This window comes from Cherax quadricarinatus, chromosome 98 (genome assembly GCF_038502225.1).
Source record: "Cherax quadricarinatus isolate ZL_2023a chromosome 98, ASM3850222v1, whole genome shotgun sequence".
In the NCBI taxonomy this organism is placed as follows: Eukaryota; Metazoa; Arthropoda; class Malacostraca; order Decapoda; family Parastacidae; genus Cherax; species Cherax quadricarinatus.
The window spans coordinates 5805785-5832978 of record NC_091389.1 but is presented as its reverse complement, the minus strand read 5'-3'; the positions used below and the strand labels follow the sequence as shown (position 1 = coordinate 5832978).

At 40.3% G+C, this 27194-nt stretch overlaps 1 protein-coding gene across 1 annotated transcript in view; it reads right to left on the bottom strand.

Annotated features, from left to right (window-relative positions):
• Positions 1–27194, bottom strand: part of LOC128702553 (dynactin subunit 1-like) — a 236683-nt gene that overhangs the window by 33368 nt on the left and 176121 nt on the right. Inside the window, exons 20-22 of the mRNA XM_070105266.1 lie at positions 8566–8759; positions 6075–6347; positions 5516–5654 (exon numbers count right to left, since the gene is read on the bottom strand). Coding sequence (XP_069961367.1) covers positions 5516–5654; positions 6075–6347; positions 8566–8759 — 606 coding nt within the window. The remainder of the gene's footprint in view (positions 1–5515; positions 5655–6074; positions 6348–8565; positions 8760–27194) is intronic.

Below are 27194 nucleotides of genomic sequence, written 5' to 3'. Positions count from 1 at the left end.
TGGGGCCCTACTGTATATGAGAAGGGTTTTTTAAAAAAATAATACAATGTAATATATACAATAGTTAAAATAAAAGTTAAAAGGTTGATGGTTGTGAAGGGGCCCCCATAACAGTTCAAGTTTGAGTGGCCCCCAAAATTGTAAGTCTGCCACTGATGCATACATCTAACAAAGCATCTGGATGAGTACAGGAATTATCAAAAGTAAAGAAAACCTTGAATGAACATTAAAATGGTATAAAATACCGACAGGTTGTTAGGTAAGACACATATGCAACAGTTAGGTATCTTTATTATGAAACGTTTCGCCTACACAGTAGGCTTCTTCAGTCAAGTACAGAAAAGTTGATAGAAGCAGAAGATACTTGAAGACGATGTAATCAGTCCATCACCCTTAAAGTTTTGAGGTGGTCAGTCCCTCAGTCTGGAGAAGAGCATTGTTTCATAATATGGAACAATGCATTGTTTCATACTATGGAACAATACTCTTCTCCAGACTGAGGGACTGACCACCTCAAAACTTTAAGGGTGATGGACTGATTACATCGTCTTCAAGTATCTTCTGCTTCTGTCAACTTTTCTGTACTTGACTGAAGAAGCCTACTGTGTAGGCGAAACGTTTCATAATAAAGATACCTAACTGTTGCATATGTGTCTTACCTAACAAAACCTTGAATGCAAGGTTCTTGCTGTGCAGCTAAAACTTGACTTTGGGAATAAAGTGATACTTAACCCTGTCCAAACATAGATCTACGTTCACACGTGTAGAGCTCCAAAAGTAGACCTACGTTTTTTTACATATCTTCAAATAAAAAAAAAAAAACAGTGATTTATGTTTGGACAGTTTAAGGGTTAAACCACCGAGGGTCCAGACCCCCAATCTGAAAATTCCCCACAGGGATCAAGAATTTTCAAAAAAAATTTTTATAATTTTTTCTTATGAAATGGAAGAGAATCTTTTTCTGGAGATAATGAAACAAAAAGTAAGAAATCTGATAAAAAAAAATTGATGAAATTATGCTCCCGTCAATTTTGCTGAGTCAGCAATTTTATGCATTCATGATTCTGCCCACTGTGAGTCCTATTCTCAGCCAATTACATTGTTCCATTAGACCAAATTCTTAGCTACTTCGCTAGTATGTGTTCCATTTTAACTATTATTCTCGGCCAATTACATTGTTCCATTAGACCAAATTCTTAGCTACTTCGCTAGTATGTGTTCCATTTTAACTATTGAGCACGAGGAATCGCCAAATCAACTACAGCCTCTCCTCACTTAGCGACATACTCATTTACCAACGACTCGGACTTACGACAGGCTCTCTGACCAGTATGCATACCTAAATAATGTATATTACACTCAGAAAATCGTAATGACACGACTGCAAACAAACCATACCACAGGCGGGGATAGAACCTGTGATCAGAGAGTCTCAAAACTCCAGACCGTCCCGTTAGCCACTGGACCAGCTGCCACAATAAGATTCGTCCAACTAGGTAAATTTCTACACCATAGGAAGGTTAGCATAGGCACCACTGTGACCACAAATGCAAGTTTTTACAGACGAATCTCCAGCTAGCGTGGCCGTGACGAACTCTAGCTCAAGTCCCCTCAAAGCCGTTAACATGACTCTCTGATCGCGGGTTCTATCCCCGCCCGTGGTATGGAATGTATGTTAGAGCTCATTTCCTGTATTCTTTTTATTACAATATACAGTAAACAGTTGTATAAACATTTAAAAATATACCAGAAATGTTATAAATGGTACAAAGATGACATTAAAACAATATCAAAGATAGTTGACACAAACTCACTACCATTATAGTATGCTCCTCACTTAGTGACGAATTTGTTTACCGGTGTGGTCTTAGGAACGGAAGTCCAGTGTTAAGTGAGAAGAGGCTGTATTTCAACTACCCAATAAAATGACTGGAAAGTGGTAATTAGGCAAATTTCACACACAGTTCAAAATATTCCAATTTCAAAATAAGGTCCAGAATAAACAATGCAGACATTCCTGACACTAAAATAGCATTTCCTCTGTTTGTTAGTAACATTTTCAGGCTTTACTAGTGAATTCCATTTTGATTTTTTATTCACATAGAGAATTTTTATTCACACTAAATAACAGAAGTTTACTTTTATTCAATATTGTAATAATTGTATAAATAATATCAGCACATTTGTGAACACACATAAGACCCACCAGCTAAAGTGTATTGGATGCGTGATGTGATTTACTTACTTTCGAACATCAGCAAAAATTGAACATTTCTGCTACTTTGAGCTCAATTTCAAGCTATTTTCAGTACCAAAACCAATAAAAATCATATTTTTTTCTGTAACATATCCTCCATTCCATCAAATGAAACCAAAAAAATGCAAATACAACTGCAAAAACCATAGAAAAATGCACAACAAAGTCGCTGTTTTAATCCAAAAACAAGGTTGCCGTTTTTTTCTCATTATGTACTGTATGCCGCAGGATTCTTTTTATATGGGGCACACTTACCACATAAATGTATTCTCTCATATCTAGGCCCAAATTTACTGCTCACAGCTTATCTGAGTGAGCCAAGCTCATGATGTAGTGCTACAGCTTAGACTCTGCCTTCGAAGCCGTAGAACTATGGGACGGACCCTCAAAGGATTAAATCAGTCAATGAATATTTCCTGTTGTCATCCATGCTGAGTGATTTAACTTCCAAATTACTGGTAAGTGCTTTTTACCTACACTTTTGAAAGCCTTAGGAGTCTTGGAGCAGTAAATAATCATGGGCTTACACTTGAAATCACCTGACACATTACTGCAAAGGAGCAAGGAGAAGTGTTCCTTTGCCACCTTGAATTCTGGAGCACTTTTCTCTTGCTGACTGATGTAATTTCTTGGTGGCATTATCTACCAACACACACTTGTCTCGTCAGCATTAAACACTTGATGTAGCTAGTAGCCACCCTCAGAAATAATTTCCTGTAATTCAGCAGGGAAATTACTTGCTGCTGTATGGTCAGCTGAAGCACTTTCACCAGAAAACTTAATATTGAGTAAATTATTAGGTAACTTGAACCTGTAAAACCAGACAGCATTAAACACACTGTTTTATAGAACTCTAAGCTTCTTTATTTTATTAAGTACAGTGGACCCCCGCTTTACGATCACCTCCCAATGCGACCAATTATGTAAGTGTATTTATGTAAGTGCGTTTGTACGTGTTCTAGGTAGTAGGTTGGTAGACAGCAACCGCCCAGGGAGGTACTACCGTCCTGCCAAGTGAGTGTAAAACTGAAGCCTGTAATTGTTTTACACGATGGTAAGATTGCTGGTGTCTTTTTTTATGTCTCATACACATGCAAGATTTCAGGTATGTCTTGCTACTTCTACTTACACTTAGGTCACACTACACATACATGTACAAGCATATATATACACACCCCTTTGGGTTTTCTTCTATTTTCTTTCTAGTTCTTGTTCTTGTTTATTTCCTCTTACCTCCAAGGGGAAGTGGAACAGAATTCTTCCTCCGTAAGCCATGCGTGTTGTAAGAGGCGACTAAAATGCCGGGAGCAAGGAGCTAGTAACCTCTTCTCCTGTATATATTACTTACTAAATGTAAAAGGAGAAACTTTCATTTTTCCTTTTGGGCCACCCCGCCTCGGTGGGATACGGCCGGTGTGTTGAAAGAAAGTAAGTTTGTACGTGTATGTTTGGGGGTCTGAAATGGACTAATCTAATTCAGAATATTCCTTATGGGACCAAATTCATTCAGTAATGGCACCTGAACATACTTCTGGAATGAAATAACATCGTAAGCTGGGGGTCCACTGTAGTAGTTAAGTAGCGCACCTTTTTTTCGTGGTTTGTTCAATCCACTCAGTCAGTAAGCTTTTTGTTTTACTGACCTGTTGTGATCTATGTGTTATTCTTTTAAGGTGACCACCTGGATTATTCATTACACAAGAATACATATTTGCCTTATTCTTTTTAACTGTACGAACTGATGCTTCATTAAGTCCAAAAGCTCTTGCCATCACCACACGTGCACCACTTTTAAGTTTATCTAATGTCTATTTTCTTCATAACACCCAGACCTGAACACTAACTTTTCTTGCCACTTCTGGCATCAATCACATGCCTCTTAGGTGCCATGGTTATAATGCAAATTTTTTTTTTTAACATGTAGGCTGTTTCCCCACTGAGTCAGGGTGACCCAAAAAGAAAGAAAAAACTTTCATCATTCAACACTTTCACCATCACCCATACATAATCATTATCTTTGCAGAGGCACTTAGATACGACAGTTCAGACATCCCTCCAAACTGCCAATATCCTAAACCCCTCCTTTAAAGTGCAGGCATTGTACTTCCCATTTCCAGGACTCAAGCCTGGTTAACCAGTTTCCCTGAATCCCTTTACAAAATATTACCCTGCTCACATTCCAACAGCTCTTCAGGTCCCAAAAACCATTTGTAACCATTCACTCTTATCTAACATGCACGCTTTCTATTAGTCCAAGCCCCTCGCCCACAAAACTTCCTTTACCCCCTCCCTCCAATTTTTTCAAGGACGACCCCTACCCCGCCTTCTTTCACCAATAGATTTATATGCTCTCCAAGTTATTCTACTTTGTTCCATTCTCTCTAAATGACCAAACCACCTCAACAGCCCTCTGATCCAACTCACAGCATTTCAAATTTTCCCCTAGAAGCTGCACAGTGCAAGATGAATTTCATGGAATGCAAATCGAATATACGCTGCAATTTTGCAATAGTCTAATATCGAAAGCGTGTTAAAAGATCGCATATTAATCGATGGTCTACTGTAGATGGAAGGGGTAGCTGAGCTGTGTGTTGCAACACCTGACTTACTGCATTCAGGGGAAAACACTAAACTTGTAGGGGTAGTGCAGCGCCTGGGGGAACAAGAGGGAATTGAGTTTGACTTGAGGCCAGGGTGGTCTAATTCAATTCCTTGGCTCAAGAGCACCTCACCATCATCGAAAAATCTCCCTCAAGAAGATAATGACACAATAACACTACATGTTTAAGAGGTCTTAGAAAGTTCCTTGTACAATGAGGTACTAACACTACCTACTTAAGAGATCTTTGAAAGTGCCTTGTACAACAAATTACCAACACACTGCCTGTCAAGGTGCTGGTTTTAGAGAGTGCCTCATACAATAAGGTATCAACACACTGCCTGTCAAGGAGGTTTTAGAGAGTGCCTCATACAATAAGGTACCAACACACTGCCTGTCAAGGAGGTTTTAGAGAGTGCCTCATACAATAAGGTACCAACACACTGCCTGTCAAGGAGGTTTTAGAGAGTGCCTCATACAATAAGGTACCAACACACTGCCTGTCAAGGAGGTTTTAGAGAGTGCCTCATACAATAAGGTACCAACACACTGCCTGTCAAGGAGGTTTTAGAGAGTGCCTCATACAATAAGGTACCAACACACTGCCTGTCAAGGAGGTTTTAGAGAGTGCCTCATACAATATGGTACCAACACACTACCTGTCAAGGAGGAGGTCTTAGAGAGTGCCTCATACAAAGTCTTCTTGTTAAGTGCCTTCAGTTTCTCTCTCAGTTCACCCTTCTCAGACTCCAGACTCTCTATGTCGCTCTGTAGGTGGTCCATTGTCTCGTCGTATTCCTGAAAAAACGAGGAAATTAGACCGATTTTTCTAATATAGGAAAACTGGAAACTTTAACACTGCTGTTCTATGTGATAATTATGTAATGACAGCTTCCAGTGTCATACATACTAGTTACCTTCTCCTTGTGTCACATCATCATAGTGTCAACCAGTGTCATACATACTAGTTGCCTTCTCCTTGTGTAACATCATAGTGTCAACCAGTGTCACACATACAGTTACCTTGTGTCACATCATCATAGTGTCAACCAGTGTCATACATACTAGTTACCTTCTCCTTGTATCACATCATCATAGTGTCAACCAGTGTCACACACAACCTTGTGTCACATCATCATAGTGTCAACCAGTGTCAGACATACAGTTACCTTGTGTCACATCATCATCAGAGTGTCAACCAGTGTCACACACAGTTACCTTCTCCTTGCGTCGTAACATCATCAAGGTGTCATCTAGCTTGCGCTGGAGTTTCTCTATGGTAATATCAGCATCCCGGGTGGCAGTCGAGAGTTTCTTCTCGGCCAGGTCCCTCCTGACTGTCATTTCGCTCAGTTCCTCGTTCTTCTGCTTAAGGGTCAGCTTGAGGTCCTTGATGTCTTGTTCCTTGTTCACTATCTTGTACTTGATCATTTCCGTGTCCTTCATCTCATTCTTGATGGCCTGCGCTCGCAGGCTCACTGGTGCAATACTCTGCAATAATGTAAATGATAATTAACAGCTCTCTGGCTGCACTGATGCACCATTAACATGATACAGTGACTGCAACAATACACAACACACAATACAAATACAACAATACACAACACAATACCATGACCATTGCAACAATACACAACACAATACCACGACCATTGCAACAATACACAACACAATACCACGACCATTGCAACAATACACAACACAATACCACGACCATTGCAACAATACACAACACAATACCACGACCATTGCAACAATACACAACACAATACCACGACCATTGCAACAATACACAACACAATACCACGACCATTACAACAATACACAACACAATACCACGACCATTACAACAATACACAACACAATACCACGACCATTGCAACAATACACAACACAATACCACGACCATTACAACAATACACAACACAATACCACGACCATTACAACAATACACAACACAATACCACGACCATTACAACAATACACAACACAATACCACGACCATTACAACAATACACAACACAATACCACGACCATTGCAACAATACACAACACAATACCACGACCATTACAACAATACACAACACAATACCACGACCATTACAACAATACACAACACAATACCACGACCATTGCAACAATACACAACACAATACCACGACCATTGCAACAATACACAACACAATACCACGACCATTACAACAATACACAACACAATACCACGACCATTACAACAATACACAACACAATACCACGACCATTACAACAATACACAACACAATACCACGACCATTGCAACAATACACAACACAATACCACGACCATTACAACAATACACAACACAATACCACGACCATTACAACAATACACAACACAATACCACGACCATTGCAACAATACACAACACAATACCACGACCATTGCAACAATACACAACACACAATATCATGACTGTAACAATACACAATACTATGACTGCAACAATACACAACACACAATACCAATGTTTGCAACAATACACAACACAATATCACGACCATTGCAACAATACACAACACACAATATCATGACTGTAACAATACACAATACTATGACTGCAACAATACACAACACACAATACCAATGTCTGCAACAACACAATACCATGACTGCAATAATACACAACACATATCATCGTGACTGCAACAATACACAACACACAATACCATTTTTTTTTTATTTATTATCACACCGGCCGATTCCCACCAAGGCAGGGTGGCCCGAAAAAGAAAAACTTTCACCATCATTCACTCCATCACTGTCTTGCCAGAAGGGTGCTTTACACTACAGTTTTTAAACTGCAACATTAACACCCCTCCTTCAGAGTGCAGGCACTGTACTTCCCATCTCCAGGACTCAAGTCCGGCCTGCCGGTTTCCCTGAATCCCTTCATAAATGTTACTTTGCTCACACTCCAACAGCATGTCAAGTATTAAAAACCATTTGTCTCCAGTCACTCCTATCAAACACGCTCACGCATGCCCGCTGGAAGTCCAAGCCAATACCATTGTCTGCAACAATACACAACACAATACCACGACCATTGCAACAATACACAACACACAATACAAATACAACAATACACAACACAATACCACGACCATTGCAACAATACACAACACACAATATCATAACTGTAACAATACACAATACTATGACTGCAACAATACACAACACACAATACCAATGTCTGCAACAACACAATACCATGACTGCAATAATACACAACACATATCATCGTGACTGCAACAATACACAACACACAATACCATTGTCTGCAACAATACACAACACAATACCACGACCATTGCAACAATACACAACACACAATATCATGACTGTAACAATACACAATACTATGACTATGACATAATACAATGATTGCTTGACAAGGCAAGCCGGATCCAGGACTACTAGTACCAGCAACAACAACCTAGTTAACCAGACAGGTAAACTCTTGTAAACATCTCACGAATATTATCGTTTACTTGATGGACTATGGCTTAAGTGAAGGCTCTAACATAATCTAAGATTATTAAAGATTATCACTAATTATCATAATATTACTAAAGGTTATCACTAATCATCATATTACTGAAAATTACCACCGATTATCGCAATGCATCAAAGAGTACAGTTCACTACAGCCATAATAAACAACATATCTCACCCTCTCCTCCAGAGTACCATCAAAATCGTACTCTCCCTTCTCCAGGACGGCAGCGATGCGGCATATCTCAGCCTGAGTCCGCTGTACCGAGAGTCTGATAGACTCAGGACCCAGGTCCTCACCGCCGTAGATCAGGTCAGTGGCTTGGTGTACCAGCTCCTTCGCCTTGTCACCGCTCACACCATTGTCACAGTCTGTAAATAATTACGGTGTTAACCTCATTATGCTGGGCCACCCACTTCATCTATCACACTTAACCATTTGAGGGTCTGTCCCGTAGTTCTACGGCTTTGAAGCCAGTGTCCAAGCCGTAGTACTACGTCATAAGCTCAGCTCACTCAAGTAAGCTGTGAGCAATAAATTTGGGCCTAGATATGAGAGAATGCATCTATGTAGTAAATGTGCACTATATGAAACAACACACAGTGCACGAGAAAAAAAAATTGCAACTGTTTTTTGGAATAAAACAGCAACTTTACGGTGTAATTTCGTATGGGTTTTGTTGTTGTATTTGCAGTTTCTTGGTCTCATTTGATAGAATGGAAAATATTTTACATAGATTTTGATTGGTATAGTGCTGAAAATAGCTTGAAATTGAGCTCAAAGTAGTGAAAATGTTCGATTTTTGCTGTTGTTCAAGAGTAAACGAATCACATCCTACATCCAATACATGTCAGTTGGTGGGTCTAATTTGCGTTTATGAATGCACTGATATTATTTATATAATTATTACAATACTGCATAACAGTAAATCTTCTATTTTTTGGTGTGCATAGAAATTCTTTGTGAATAAAAAATCAAAATGGAATTATGTGTAAAGTCCGGAAACATGACTAAGAAAAAGAGGAAATGTTATTTTAGTGCCAGGAATGCCTGCATTGTTTATATTTATTATTATTATCACACTGGCCGATTCCCACCAAGGCAGGGTGGCCCGAAAAAGAAAAACTTTCACCATCATTCACTCCATCACTGTCTTGCCAGAAGGGTGCTTTACACTACAGTTTTTAAACTGCAACATTAACACCCCTCCTTCAGAGTGCAGGCACTGTACTTCCCATCTCCAGGACTCAAGTCCGGCCTGCCGGTTTCCCTGAACCCCTTCATAAATGTTACTTTGCTCACACTCCAACAGCACGTCAAGTATTAAAAACCATTTGTCTCCATTCACTCCTATCAAACACGCTCACGCATGCCTGCTGGAAGTCCAAGCCCCTAGCACACAAAACTTCCTTTACCCCCTCCCTCCAACATTCCCTAGGCCGACCCCTACCCCGCCTTCCTTCCACTACAGACTGATACAGACTGGATCCTATTTTGAAACTGGAATATTTTGAACTGTGTGTGAAATTGGCCAAATTACCAATATCCGATCACTTTCCTGGTAGTTGAAACAGTTAGTTGGGCGATTTCTTGTGCTCAGTAGATAAAATGAAACACTTGCTAGTGAAATAGCTAAGAATTTGGTCTAATGGAACAATGTAATTAGCCAAAAATAGGACTCAAAGTGGGCAAAATCGCTGATGTGTAAATATCACTGATAGCAAAATTCACAGGAGTGTAATTTCATCAGCTTTTTATCAAATTTTATACTTTTTGTTTGATTACATTCAGAAAAAGATTCTCTACTATTTTATAGGAAAAGTCTTCTTTTTTTTTTTTTTGAAAATTCTTTGGGCCCTGTGGGGAATTTTCAAGTTTGGGGTCTGGACCCTCAAAGGGTTAAGATTATAGGCAAAATCCACTGGCTAGGTTATAGGTAAAATCCACTGGCTAGGTTATAAGTAAAATCCACTGGCTACATTATAAGTAAAATCCACTAGCTAGGTTATAAGTAAAATCCACTAGCTAGGTTATAAGTAAAATCCACTGGCTAGGTTATAAGTAAAATCCACTGGCTAGGTTATAAGTAAAATCCACTGGCTACATTATAAGTAAAATCCACTAGCTAGGTTATAAGTAAAATCCACTAGCTAGGTTATAAGTAAAATCCACTGGCTAGGTTATAAGTAAAATCCACTAGCTAGGTTATAAGTAAAATCCACTGGCTAGGTTATAAGTAAAATTCACTGGCTAGGTTATAAGTAAAATCCCCTAGCTAGGTTATAAGTAAAATCCACTGGCTAGGTTATAAGTAAAATCCACTGGCTAGGTTATAAGTAAAATCCACTAGCTAGGTTATAAGTAAAATCCACTGGCTAGGTTATAAGTAAAATCCACTGGCTAGGTTATAAGCAAAATCCACTGGCTAGGTTATAAGTAAAATCCACTAGCTAGGTTATAAGTAAAATCCACTAGCTAGGTTATAAGTAAAATCCACTGGCTAGGTTATAAGTAAAATCCACTAGTTAGGTTATAAGTAAAATCCACTAGCTAGGTTATAAGTAAAATCCACTAGTTAGGTTATAAGTAAAATCCACTAGCTAGGTTATAAGTAAAATCCACTGGCTAGGTTATAAGTAAAATCCATTGGCTAGGTTATAAGTAAAATCCACTAGCTAGGTTATAAGTAAAATCCACTAGCTAGGTTATAAGTAAAATCCACTGGCTAGGTTATAAGTAAAATCCACTAGCTAGGTTATAAGTAAAATCCACTAGCTAGGTTATAAGTAAAATCCACTAGCTAGGTTATAAGTAAAATCCACTAGCTAGGTTATAAGTAAAATCCACTAGCTAGGTTATAAGTAAAATCCACTAGCTAGGTTATAAGTAAAATCCACTGGCTAGGTTATAAGTAAAATCCATTGGCTAGGTTATAAGTAAAATCCACTAGCTAGGTTATAAGTAAAATCCACTAGCTAGGTTATAAGTAAAATCCACTAGCTAGGTTATAAGTAAAATCCACTGGCTAGGTTATAAGTAAAATCCATTGGCTAGGTTATAAGTAAAATCCACTAGCTAGGTTATAAGTAAAATCCACTAGCTAGGTTATAAGTAAAATCCACTAGCTAGGTTATAAGTAAAATCCACTAGCTAGGTTATAAGTAAAATCCACTGGCTAGGTTATAAGTAAAATCCATTGGCTAGATTATAAGTAAAATCCACTAGCTAGGTTATAAGTAAAATCCACTAGCTAGGTTATAAGTAAAATCCACTAGCTAGGTTATAAGTAAAATCCACTGGCTAGGTTATAAGTAAAATTCATTGTCTAGGTTATAAGTAAAATCCACTAGCTAGGTTATAAGTAAAATCCACTGGCTAGGTTATAAGTAAAATCCACTAGCTAGGTTACAGGTAAAATCCACTGCAAATCATAGGCTAAATCCATTTGTTAAACTGTGCTGTAAACTGCTTCATTTTCGATGTTTATTGCAATGTGTATAAAATGTGTTTAGAGTACTCTTATTAAATGTACAAACAATTACTGGGGTCAGCGGTAGGTTCGTACACTCAGCTCAGTTGTAGACAAGTTGAGTCTGCAAGACTTGGAAATCCACTCAATTTTGGCTATCCTCAATTCGGTCAAGTGGCAGAGAGGCTCAAAACGTAACCCCCAAAATTGACAGGTCCATCTTTCTACCGCCGCTTGACCATCATTTGTTCAGCACACAAATAAACAGCACATCGGACCAAGAAGATTATGACAACATTTCGGTCTGACTTGAACCATATACGAGTTGCACTAAAAATGGTTCAAGCTGGACCAAATCGTTGTTGTAAGTTCCTTCCTCGTGCATGCAGGGTATTAGTGCATTGTTCCAGGTACGATACCGTTTTTTTCTTCTGTTTGTTTGTTGACAGTGGTTTATTATGGCTTAATCTGAGTTCGTGGAATGAGAGGAGGTCAACATACAAAATAAACCCAGTGAAGAGCAGTCATGCAATGAGCACAATAAGAGAACGCTGTATCAACATATCTGTGGTTCCGTCCCTGATTATTCAACATCTTGCCAGAAAATATCAGAAACACTGCTGGGACAAGTGTAGAAGTCTTTAAGAGGAAGCTGGACAAATATCTTCACCAGGTGCCAGATCAACCAGGCTATGATGGATATGTCAGCAGATCACTAACAGCAATAGCCTGGTTGACCAAGCAAGCACCAGACCAGCCTGGTCCGTAACTGGATTCCGGGAGTAGAAAAACTCTTGCAAATCATCAAGGGTACATCAAAGACACGTGGCATCCCTAGCTCCGTCAACATTATTACTTACAATTAAACTCACACTGAAGAAGGAATGACCAGCTACTTTTTCTAGACCTTCGATTACAGAGAGGCGACAGTAAACTCTCAAGTCAAGATTTGAACCTCCTCACTACAATGATCCCTCGCACTGTTACTCTCGTTATGGCGTCTAGACGAGCAGAGTAGTCTATACACAATCCGCACACAGAAGAATGAAACTTAAGATGACATAGTGGTCCAACTTGGACCACTAACTACAGGTGCTCCTCGACTTACGATGGTTTGTCTTACAATGGTTCGACTTTATGATAGTGCAAAACCAATTATTCTGAAGAAGAAACTTAATTACCCAGCATAAACTTAATTACCCAGCATAAACTTAATTACCCAGCATAAACTTAATTACCCAGCATAAACTTAATTACCCAGCATAAACTTAATTACCCAGCATACACTTAATTACCCAGCATACACTTAATTACCCAGCATACACTTAATTACCCAGCATAAACTTAATTACCCAGCATAAACTTAATTACCCAGCATAAACTTAATTACCCAGCATAAACTTAATTACCCAGCATAAACTCAATTACCCAGCATAAACTCAATTACCCAGCATAAACTCAATTACCCAGCATAAACTCAATTACCCAGCATAAACTCAATTACCTAGCATAAACTTAATTACCCAGCATAAACTTAATTACCCAGCATAAACTTAATTACCCAGCATAAACTTAATTACCCAGCATAAACTTAATTACCCAGCATAAACTTAATTACCCAGCATAAACTTAATTACCCAGCATAAACTTAATTACCCAGCATAAACTTAATTACCCAGCATAAACTTAATTACCCAGCATAAAGACAGCAAGTCCCTAACATGTATTCACTTATTGACTTTTCAATACTGGTATTTAGCTAGTTACAGTAATTATTTATTTGCTTTTACAGTGTCAGTAGTTATTTATTGACTTATTTATCATATCATATTCATATATGACTTACGATATTTATTACTTATGGTGGAGCACCTGTAGTCCTAGGCCTCTTCCTCTGAGATTGATGGACTGAACACATCGACACCAGGTTGAGGGACTGATTACCTCATTCTCCTCCTCTCCTTACGCCTTCCTCTTTGTATTGGACTGATGAAGCCACTGTGTGGCGAAACGTTTCCTGAATAAAGATTCCCATATGCTGCATAAGTGTCTCAATCTTGAAAAGGACCTGCCTAGTATGGGCCAACAGGCTTGCTGCAGTGTTCCTCCTTTCTTATGTTCTTATATTCATATATGACTTACGATATTTATTACTTATGGTGGAGCACCTGTAGTCCTAGGCCTCTTCCTCTGAGCCTTCACAATCTCCAGTCCCCAGTTTTTAGAGGAAGAATGTGCATAGATCACTCGTACTCTCACTTCACAACGCTTCCCTCAACACTTTACACAAGACTGCTGGGAATGTGCTACAAAAACACTCCATGGAGCAAACGATGACACAGCAGCAGAAGTAAAGACCAACCAGATTCATCGTTTTGTCAACAGGCAATGTGGGATTTAATGTGACCAAAGCATTTAACAAGCAGGCCATCAAAATAGTCACAAACTCTTCGAAGACTTGATGCAGTAACACCAGAAAGATCCTTCAAGGAGTGCACAAGTGTACATTATATCATGTGGAGGATGAGACAAGAAGTATGTAGGAGAAAGTGCCTGGTTATTAACCCTTTCAGGGTCCGTCCCGTAGATCTACGGCTTTACGTTCAGGGTCCAAACCGTAGATCTACGCCATGAGCTCAGCTCACTCTGATAAACTGTGAGTGGTACATTTGGGCCTAGATATGAGAGAATACATCTATGTGGTATGTGTGCACCACATAAAACAGATCCTGCAGCACACTGTGTATAATGAGAGAAAAAAAATGAAATCATGATTTTTCGATTAAAACAGCAACTTTGTAGTGTTTTTTCGTATGTTTTTTATAGATGTATTTGCGATTTCTTGGTCTCATTTGATAGAATGGAAGACATATTACAGAAATAGAGATGATTTTGATTGGTTTTAGCACTGGAAATGGCTTGAAACTGAGCTCAAAGTAGCAGAAATGTTAAATTTTTGCCGATATTCAAGAGTAAACAAACGACCTCACACGTCTAATACACGTCAGCTGGTGGGTCTAATATACATTCACAAATATGGTGATGATATTTATACAATCATTACAGTATTGCATAACAGTAAATCTTCTATTTTTTGGTGTGAATAAAAATTCATTATGTGAATAAAAAATCAAAATGGAATTTATTTGTAAAGCCTCAAAACATAACTAATGAACAGAGGAAATGTTAGTTTAGTGCCAGGAATACCTACATTGTTCATTCTGGACCCTATTTTGAAATTGGAATATTTTGAACTTTGTGTTAAATTGGCCAAATTAACAATTTCCGATCACTTTATTTTGTAGTTGAAACAGTTGACTTGGCAATTTCTTGTGCTCAATCGATAGAATAGAAGTAATACTAGTGAAATAGCTAAGAATTTGGTTGATTGGAATAATGTAATTGGCCTAAAATGGGAGTCAAAGTCGGCAAAATCGCCGATTCGTAAATATCGCTGAGACATCAAAATTCGCGAGAGCATAATTTCGTCAATTTTCCACCGAATTTCGTACTTTTTGTTTTATTACCTTCACAAAAAGATTCTCTACGATTTCATAAGAAAAAATAACAATTTTTTTTTTTTTAAATTCTTGGACACTGGTGTGTGACTCCAGATTTGGGCCTTGGACCCTGAAAGGGTTAAGCATTGGAGCTCAAGAACACACAAATGCCTGCATACGAAATTACAGCAATGCTTATTTGCAATACAGAAATCTGTGCACTTAACCCTTTGAGTGTCGCAACCTCTGATCACAAACTTGCTCCCAGGGTCAAAGAATTTAAAAACAAAAGAAAAATCTTATGAAATGATAATGCTTTTCTGAAGGTAATGAAACCAAAAGTACGAAATATGATAGAAAACCTACAGAATTACGCTCTTGAAAAGTTAGTGGTCTTGGCGGTATTTACACATAGGTAATTTCACCCACTTTGAGCCCTATTTTGGGCCAATTCCACTGTTTCAGTTGATCGAACTCACAGCTATTTCACTAGTACTACTTTTATTCTATCGAGTGACAACAAGAAACTGCCCATTTATCTATTTGAAATTACTAATTTGCCCAATTTCACACAAAATTCAGGAAAGGTCAATTTCAAAACAGGGTCCAGAATAAACAATGCAGACATTCCTGGCACTAAAACAACATTTTCTCTGTTCATTAGTCACATCTCCGAGCCTCTCTTATATCACACTTGCTTTTCATTTTGAATTTTTATTCCCCAAATATAGAAGATTTACTGTTATGGAGGCTAGTGAATTATTGTAATAATTGTATAAATAATATCAGCACATTTGTGACTGCATATTAGGCCTACCAGATGGTGTGTATTGGACACATGACATAATTTGTTTACTCTTGAACATTGGCAAAAATCGAATATTTCCAATACTTTGAGCTCAATTTCAAGCTTTTATTCTGTAAACAATTGAAAATCATCTCTATATTTCTGTAAATTATCTTCCATTCTATCAAATGAGATCAAGAAAACAAGAATACAACCATAAAAGCCATACAAAAATACACTGCAAAATCACCGTTTTAAACCAAAATCACAGTCTTTTTTTTTTCTCATTATGCACTGCATGCTTCAGGATTTTTTGTATATTAAAATTAAAATTCAAAGTTTATTCTCTATAAGGATTACAATGCTGAGTTTACAGAATTTGGTTATTGTGTGGTTTACATGTAGTAAAATACTAATTACAGAGTGTACCACTAGGACACCTAGCATGGCTAGGCATTTCGGGCAGACTTAGATTAATTCTTAAATTTAAAATATTACAAATTATGAGGTAAGTTGGTATTATGGCTAAGTGACTAAATACTAGTTTGTGAGTTTAGCAATGTGAATGCTTTTGTTTTGGCACTATACATAGTTTCAGTATTGGAGTATCACAGGCCAACTTATGACTAGTTAGGATTCATTATTTTAAGATTGAGATTGATATTTCTGTTTATGGTAAAATGGGTGAGTGAGTGTAAGTGTGAACCACCAGGTGGTATTTGTGTAATTAGTTGACAGGGTGTATTGTGCACACTGACCACACAGACTCATTCTCTCACAAGCTTACTAGCTTTCTCCAACCAGATTTGGAGTCACTAGAATTTTAGCATAGTACAGTGGACCCCCGCATAGCGACCTTAATCCGTGCAAGAGGGCTGGCTGTTATGCGAAATGTTCGGTATGCGAATGAATTTTCCCCATAAGAAATAATGGAAATCAAATTAATCCGTGCAAGACACCCAAAAGTATGAAAAAAAAATTTTACCACATGAAATATACATTTTCCTACACACAAAGAGAAGGATACATGCACAATAGTAGAGTAGTACATGCACAATATATATTGTGCATGTACTACTCTACTAAATGAAGAATAAATGACACTTACCTTTATTGAAGATGCAGCAATGACTGATGAGACACTGTGTCCTGGGAGTGCCTTTTCCTCCTGAGTACTGTAGGTCCTGTTTGGCATTTTCTTCCAGAACAGGCCTTATCACACTGTGTATGCCACTACGATTCTTAAATCTCTCAAACCAACCTTTGCTGGCTTTAAATTCACCAATATGAGCACTAGTTCCAGGCATTTTCCCTGTTCACCTGGGTGTTAGTCGACTGGTGTGGGTTGCATCCTGGGAGAGAAGATTAAGGACCCCAATGGAAATAAGTTAAGACAGTCTTCGATGACACTGACTTTTTTGGGTTATCCTGGGTGGCAAATCCTCTGGGGTTAATTGTTTCTTGGTATTCTCAATAAGCCACACCAACAACGGTGGTACAGCAGCAGCAGCAGCTGACGGTGGTACAGCAGCAACAGACGATGCTACAGCAGCAACAGACGATGCTACAGCAGCAGCAGACGATGCTACAGCAGCAGCAGCAGCAGCAGACGATGCTACAGCAGCAGCAGCAGCTGACGGTGGTACAGCAGCAACAGACGATGCTACAGCAGCAACAGACGATGCTACAGCAGCAGCAGACGATGCTACAGCAGCAGCAGCAGCAGCTGACGGTGGTACAGCAGCAACAGACGATGCTACAGCAGCAACAGACGATGCTACAGCAGCAGCAGACGATGCTACAGCAGCAGCAGACGATGCTGCAGCAGCAGCAGCAGACGGTACTACAGCAGCAGCAGCAGCTGACGGTGGTACAGCAGCAGCATCTGACAGTGCAGCAGCAGCTGACAGTGCAGCAGCAGCTGACAGTGCAGCAGCAGCTGACAGTGCAGCAGCAGCTGACAGTGCAGCAGCAGCTGACGGTGGTACAGCAGCAGCAGCAGCAGCAGCTGTACCACCAATAGTAGCGATGGTTGATTGGGGTTTATTATACAACCTGGCCAGCTCGGAGACACGCACTCCACTTTCATACTTATCAATGATCTTTTTCTTTATCTCCATAGTAATTCTGACCCTTATTGCTGTAGGGTTGGCACTAGAAGCTTTCTTGGGGCCCATGGTCACTTATTTTCCAGAAAAAATCACCAAAAACACTGTAATAATACGAAATGTTCCGATTGTATGCTTGGATGCTACCGCGGAGGCTGGCTGGTAAACAATGCCACCGGCGGAACATGTGAGCGTGGCTCAGGCCGCACATTGGACGCGTCTCGGACGAAGGGCGGTGAGCGGGTTTTTGGGCGGTATGCGAGGCAAAATTTTTGCGATCAAAGCGTCCGGTATGCGGATTGTACGGTATGCGATGCGTCCGGTATGCGGGGGTCCACTGTATTAAGGGACCAACACCAGCTTCAAAGTCGTAATAATACGGGACCGATACTGAAGAGGTTAACAAGGTTAAATGAAGCATGACCAGTCAACTGCAAGAACACCTGACAGAGACAAACAATTGCACCCGACATCGGACATTAAAAATAGCACGAGTCTGCAGATAAACCTTTGCCAAATCCAAAAACAGCCTTCAGAGTCACTTCCTTAAGTGGAAGTGACCTGATTAGGTGGGTCATTGGGCTAATCCGGGGATGGGGGGGGAGGACATGGACCTGCTTCGCACGGGTCAGAAGGCCTGCTGCAGTGTTCTTTCTTTCTTATGTTCTTAAGTTGTAGATAAAGCACTGCCACTCGAGTCACGGTTTGAACTGAAAGTATCAAAATTTATTGGAATTCTTTTGCATTTTTCAGGACCTGTCTAAGGACACCATACAAAAATGTGCAGCAGATCTAGAAATGGCACTGACAGAGGTCAAGGTGGCACAGGGAAAACATCAAGTTAAAGCCACAAAACTGGCTGAAGAAGATGGATACATGCTTTGCGAGGCAATGGAGAGTTTACCTGGAGAGAGTTCTGGGGGTCAACGCCCCCCCGGCCCGGTCTGTGACCAGGCCTCCTGGTGGATCAGAGCCTGATCAACCAGGCTGTTGCTGCTGGCTGCACGCAAACCAACGTACGAGCCACAGCCCGGCTGGTCAGGAACCGACTTTAGGTGCTTGTCCAGTGCCAGCTTGAAGACTGCCAGGGGTCTGTTGGTAATCCCCCTTATGTATGCTGGGAGGCAGTTGAACAGTCTCGGGCCCCTGACACTTATTGTATGGTCTCTTAACGTGCTAGTGACACCCCTGCTTTTCATTGGGGGGATGTTGCATCGTCTGCCAAGTCTTTTGCTTTCGTAGTGAGTGATTTTCGTGTGCAAGTTCAGTACTAGTCCTTCTAGGATTTTCCAGGTGTATATAATCATATATCTCTCCCGCCTGCATTCCAGGGAATACAGGTTTAGGAACCTCAAGCGCTCCCAGTAATTGAGGTGTTTTATCTCCGTTATGCGCGCCGTGAAGGTTCTCTGTACATTTTCTAGGTCAGCAATTTCACCTGCCTTGAAAGGTGCTGTTAGTGTGCAGCAATATTCCAGCCTATACTGAACAAGTGACCTGAAGAGTGTCATCATGGGCTTGGCCTAAAGTCAATTCTGCTGTCAAAGATTAAAGACCCCATGAAAATGCTTGAATTCCTTCCTTGCAACAACAGGTCTACCGCATTTCTAAATTTACTTATTGCTCTTCGGATTTTCTTGACAATCCCAGTGACTGTGGAGAAAGGAGTTTTTCCAAGCTGAAACTGATCAAAACTTGAGATCATCAGCTCAGCAAGAACGTTTGAACAGTTTGCTGATTATGTCCACTGAATCTGAAATCAGCAGGAGTTTAACCCTTTCAGGGTCCCCAGGTCCTCTCCGAGACTTGTTCTCAGGGTCTCCAAATTAAAAAAAAAATAAAAATTATTTTTTCTTATGAAAAGATAGAGAATCTTTTCCCGATCATAATTACACCAAAAGTATGAAATTTGATGGAAAACTTACGGAATTATGCTCTCGCGAAGTTAGCGGTCTCGACGATGTTCACGCATCGGTGATTTTGCCCACTTTGAGCCCTATTTTCGGCCAATTACAGTGTACTAGTCAACAAAAATCATAACTATTTTGCTACAACTCCATTTTTTCTATCGAATGAGTACAAGAAACCACCCATTTACCAATTTCAACTATTCAATAAAGTGGTCAGAATTTAGCAATTTCGCCAATTTCACACAAATTTCAAAAGATGCCAATTTCTGAATAGGGTCCAGAATAAACAAGAAAGACATTCCTGGCACTAAAATAACAAGTTCTCTGTTCGTTAGTCACATCCCCAGGCCCCTCTAATATTTCTTTGGCTTTCCACTTTGAATTTTTATTCTTACAAAAAATAGAAGATTTACTGTTATGCAGACTACTGCATTAGTGTAGAAATGGTATAAATAATATCAGCGCACTCGTGAAAGAATATTAGACTCACCAGTTGACGTGTATTGGACGCTTGGCACGATTTGTTTACTTTTGAACTTCGTAAAAATCGAACATTGCTGCTACTTTGAGCTCAATTTCAAGGTACTTTTCATTGTAAAACCAGTCAAAATCATCTCAATTTCTGTAATATGTCTTCCATTCTATAAAATGAGACCAGGAAAACTAGAATACAAGGATAAATACCATATGAAAATACAGTGCAAAGTCGTTGTTTTAATCCAAAAACACGGTCAAAGTGGAAGGAAGGCGGGGTAGGGGTCGGCCTAGGAAAGGTTGGAAGGAGGGGGTAAAGGAGGTTTTGTGTGCGAGGGGCTTGGACTTCCAGCAGGCATGCGTGAGCGTGTTTGATAGGAGTAAATGGAGACAAATGGTTTTTAATACTTGACGTGCTGTTGGAGTGTGAGCAGAGTAACATTTATGAAGGGGTTCAGGGAAACCGGCAGGCCGGACTTGAGTCCTGGAGATGGGAAGTACAGTGCCTGCACTCTGAAGGAGGGGTGTTAATGTTGCAGTTTAAAAACTGTAGTGTAAAGCACCCTTCTGGCAAGACAGTGATGGAGTGAATGATGGTGAAAGTTTTTTTTTTCGGGCCACCCTGCCTTGGTGGGAATCGGCCAGTGTGATAATAAAAAAAATAATAATAGACATTTTGCTTAATCCATCTAAATACACCCCAGAGTAAAATAAATTAACATAAATATGAGATGTGGTAGCCAGGTGACTTGTAGGACTTGTGGTAGACAGGCAACTTGTAGGACTTGTGGTAGACAGGCAACTTGTAGGACTTGTGGTAGATAGGCAACTTGTAGGACTTGTGGTAGACAGGCAACTTGAAGGACTTTTGGTAGCCAGGCAACTTGTGGTAACCAGGCAACTTGTAGGACTTGTGGTAGACAGGCAACTTGTAGGACTTGTGGTAGACAGGCAACTTGTAGGACTTGTGGTAGACAGGCAATTTGTAGGACTTGTGGTAGACAGGCAACTTGTAAGACTTGTGGTAGACAGGCAACTTGTAGGACTTGTGGTAGCCAGGCAACTTGTAGGACTTGTGGTAGCCAGGTAACTTGTAGGACTTGTGGTAGCCAGGCAACTTGTAGGACTTGTGGTAGCCAGGCAACTTGTAGGACTTGTGACGAAAACCAGACGCGCTCATCTGGTTGGTTTACATTATGTGTGGGTGGGGTGGGGAGGGCTGCCCTTCCTGGCTACCCATACTTCCCAACCTAACTTCATACAAATAAAACTCAACTCTCATCCTACATTAAGACTACAAATATTTTAAGATAATTAATGAGTGTACTATACAGTGGACCCCCGGTTTATGATCAGCTCCCAATGTGACCAATTATGTAAGTGTATTTATGTAAGTGCGTTTGTATGTGTATGTTTGGGGGTCTGAAATGGACTAATCTAATTCACAATATTCCTTATGGGAACAAATTCGGTCAGTACTGGCACCTGAACATACGTCTAGAATTAAATAATATCGTAAACCGGGGGTCCACTGTATATGCATTTTATCGCTCTAGGGAGCTTAATGTCGTAGTAGGTATAAGCGGCCAGGCAGGATGCCATACCTCCCACATGACTTTCTACAAATAAATACTTTTCACCTCTCACTGTACATTAAGACCATAAAGACTACAAATATTTTAAGGTAAATAATGCATCTACTGTATATGCATTTTATCGCTCTAGGGAGCTTTGAGCTTTGGGGTGGCCAGGAGGGCTACCACACCTGACCTCTTAGAGTAAATACTACTCACCTTTTGCCCTACATTAACACTACAAATATTTTGAGGTAAATAATGAGTGTACTGTGTGTGTTTTACTTTTTAATGTCTAGTTCTATTGCTAACTTAATATATGTTAGTGTAAACGTGTTATCTGGCATTTATATGCATTTATAAATGGAAAAAATGGAGTTCTCCTTTCCGACGAAGTCTGCTTTCCGGCAGTAGCCTGGAACCTAACCTGCCGAATAAGTGGGGCCCTACTGTACGTCTGAAACACTGGCTTGTAAGACGTATATATACGGCCGAAACAGTCAAGGGGTTAACTCGCATGCATTTTATACACGCACAGTTTGATTGCTTCCATACATGGGGCCCACCAAAATTGTTCCTAATTGGGCCTTGCACCTAATAAGGCCGACTCTGGGGGTTAGTGATGCGACTCAGCATCAAGCAATCTCCAGGACTACATTTTTTTTTTTTCAACAAGTCGGCCGTCTCCCACCGAGGCAGGGTGACCCAAAAAAGAAAGAAAATCCCCAAAAAAGAAAATACTTTCATCATCATTCAACACTTTCACCACACTCACACATTATCACTGCTTTTGCAGAGGTGCTCAGAACACAACAGTTTAGAAGCATATACATATAAAGATACACAACATATCCCTCCAAACTGCCAATATCCCAAACCCCTCCTTTAAAGTGCAGGCATTGTACTTCCCATTTCCAGGACTCAAGTCCGACTATATGAAAATAACCGGTTTCCCTGAATTTTTTTTTTTTTTTTCAACAAGTCGGTCGTCTCCCACCGAGGCAGGGTGACCCAAAAAAGAAAGAAAATCCCCAAAAAGAAAATACTTTCATCATCATTCAACACTTTCACCACACTCACACATTATCACTGCTTTTGCAGAGGTGCTCAGAATACAACAGTTTAGAAGCATATACGTATAAAGATACACAACATATCCCTCCAAACTGCCAATATCCCAAACCCCTCCTTTAAAGTGCAGGCATTGTACTTCCCATTTCCAGGACTCAAGTCCGACTATATGAAAATAACCGGTTTCCCTGAATCCCTTCACTAAATATTACCCTGCTCACACTCCAACAGATCGTCAGGTCCCAAGTATCATTCGTCTCCATTCACTCCTATCTAACACGCTCATGCACGCTTGCTGGAAGTCCAAGCCCCTCGCCCACAAAACCTCCTTTACCCCCTCTTTCCAACCCTTTCGAGGACGACCCCTACCCCTCCTTCCTTCCTCTATAGATTTATATGCTTTCCATGTCATTCTACTTTGATCCATTCTCTCTAAATGACCAAACCACCTCAACAACCCCTCTTCTGCCCTCTGACTAATGCTTTTATTAACTCCACACCTTCTCCTAATTTCCACACTCCGAATTTTCTGCATAATATTTACACCACACATTGCCCTTAGACAGGACATCTCCACTGCCTCCAACCGTCTCCTCGCTGCTGCATTTACCACCCAAGCTTCACGTCCATATAAGAGTGTTGGTACTACTATACCTTCATACATTCCCTTCTTTGCCTCCATAGATAACGTTTTTTTGACTCCACATATACCTCAATGCACCACTCACCTTTTTTCCCTCATCAATTCTATGATTAACCTCATCCTTCATAAATCCATCCGCCGACACGTCAACTCCCAAGTATCTGAAAACATTCACTTCTTCCATACTCCTCCTCCCCAATTTGATATCCAATTTTTCTTTATCTAAATCATTTGATACCCTCATCACCTTACTCTTTTCTATGTTCACTTTCAACTTTCTACCTTTACACACATTCTCAAACTCATCTACTAACCTTTGCAATTTTTCTTTAGAATCTCCCATAAACACAGTATCATCAGCAAAAAGTAACTGTGTCAATTCCCATTTTGAATTTGATTCCCCATAATTTAATCCTACCCCTCTCCCGAACACCCTAGCATTTACTTCTTTTACAACCCCATCTATAAATATATTAAACAACCATGGTGACATTACACATCCCTGTCTAAGACCTACTTTTACCGGGAAGTAATCTCCCTCTCTTCTACACACCCTAACCTGAGCCGCCTCACTATCCTCATAAAAGCTCTTTACAGCATTTAGTAACTTACCACCTATTCCATATACTTGCAACATCTGCCACATTGCTCCTCTATCCACTCTATCATATGCCTTTTCTAAATCCCTAAATGCAATAAAAACTTCCCTACCTTTATCTAAATACTGTTCACATATATGCTTAAATGTAAACACTTGATCTACACATCCCCTACCCACTCTGAAGCCTCCTTGCTCATCCACAATCCTACATTCTGTCTTACCTCTAATTCTTTCAATTATAACCCTACCGTATACTTTTCCTGGTATACTCAGTAAACTTATTCCTCTATAATTTTTACAATCTCTTTTGTCCCCTTTCCCTTTATATAAAGGGACTATACATGCTCTCCGCCAATCCCTAGGTACCTTCCCCTCTTTCATACATTTATTAAACAAAAGTACCAACCACTCCAACACTATATCCCCCCCTGCTTTTAACATTTCTGTCATGATCCCATCAGTTCCAGCTGCTTTACCCCCTTTCATTCTACGTAATGCCTCATGTACCTCCACCACACTTACATTCTGCTCTTCTTCACTCCTAAAAGATGGTATACCTCCCTGGCCAGTGCATGAAATTACCGCCTCCCTTTCTTCCTCAACATTTAAAGGTTCCTCAAAATATTCTCGCCATCTACCCAATACCTCCCTCTCCCCATCTACTAACTCCCCTACTCTGATTTTAACGGACAAATCCATACTTTCCCTAGGCTTTCTTAACTTGTTTAACTCACTCCAAATTTTTTTCTTATTTTCATTAAAATTTCTTGACAGTGCCTCTCCCACTCTATCATCTGCTCTCCTTTTGCACTCTCTTCACCTTTCTTTTACTCTCCATATACTCTGCTCTTCTTATAACACTTCTGCTTTGTAAAAACCTCTCATAAGCTACCTTTTTCTCTTTTATCACACCCTTTACTTCGTCATTCCACCAATCACTCCTCTTTCCTCCTGCCCCCACCCTCCTATAACCACAAACTTCTGCCCCACATTCTATACTGCATTTTTAAAACTATTCCAACCCTCCCACTACTCATCTTTGCACTAGCCCACCTTTCTGCCAATAGCCGCTTATATCTCTCCCGAACTTCCTCCTCCCTTAGTTTATACACTTTCACCTCCCTCTTACTTGTTGTTGCCACCTTCCTCTTTTCCCATCTACCTCTTACTCTAACTGTAGCTACAACTAAATAATGATCCGATATATCAGTTGCCCCTCTATAAACATGTACATCCTGGAGCCTACCCATAAACCTTTTATCCACCAATACATAATCTAACAAACTACAGTGGACCCCCGCATAGCGACTTTAATCCGTGCAAGAGGGCTGATTGTTATGCGAAATGTTCGGTATGCGAATGAATTTTCCCCATAAGAAATAATGGAAATCAAATTAATCCGTGCAAGACACCCAAAAGTATGAAAAAAAAAATTTTACCACATGAAATATACATTTTCCTACACACAAAGAGAAGGATACATGCACAATAGTAGAGTAGTACATGCACAATATATATTGTGCATGTACTACTCTACTAAATGAAGAATAAATGACACTTACCTTTATTGAAGATGCAGCGATGACTGATGAGACACTGTGTCCTGGGAGTGCCTTTTCCTCCTGAGTACTGTAGGTCCTGTTTGGCATTTTCTTCCAGAACAGGCCTTATCACACTGTGTATGCCACTACGATTCTTAAATCTCTCAAACCAACCTTTTCTGGCTTTAAATTCACCAATATGAGCACTAGTTCCAGGCATTTTTCCCTGTTCACCTGGGTGTTAGTCGACTGGTGTGGGTTGCATCCTGGGAGACAAGATTAAGGACCCCAATGGAAATAAGTTAGACAGTCTTCGATGACACTGACTTTTTTGGGTTATCCTGGGTGGAAAATCCTCTGGGGTTAATTGTTTCTTGGTATTCTCAATAAGCCACACCAACAACGGTGCTACAGCAGCAGCAGCAGCTGACGGTGGTACAGCAGCAACAGACGATGCTACAGCAGCAACAGACGATGCTACAGCAGCAGCAGACGATGCTACAGCAGCAACAGACGATGCTACAGCAGCAGCAGACAATGCTACAGCAGCAGCAGACAATGCTACAGCAGCAGCAGACGATGCTACAGCAGCAGCTGACGGTGGTACAACAGCAGCAGCAGCTGACAGTGCAGCAGCAGCTGACAGTGCAGCAGCAGCTGACAGTGCAGCAGCAGCTGACAGTGCAGCAGCAGCTGACAGTGCAGCAGCAGCTGACGGTGGTACAGCAGCAGCAGCAGCTGTACCACCAATAGTAGTGATGGTTGATTGGGGTTTATTATACAACCTGGCCAGCTCGGAGACACGCACTCCACTTTCATACTTATCAATGATCTTTTTCTTCATCTCTATAGTAATTCTCACCCTTATTGCTGTAGGGTTGGCACTAGAAGCTTTCTTGGGGCCCATGGTCACTTATTTTCCAGAAAAAATCACCAAAAACACTGTAATAATACGAAATGTTCCGATTGTATGCTTGGATGTTACCGCGGAGGCTGGCTGGTAAACAATGCCACCGGCGGAACATGTGAGCGTGGCTCAGGCCACACATTGGACGCGTCTCGGACGAAGGGCAGTGAGCGGGTTTTTGGGCGGTATGCGAGGCAAAACTTTTGCGAAAAAAGCGAGCG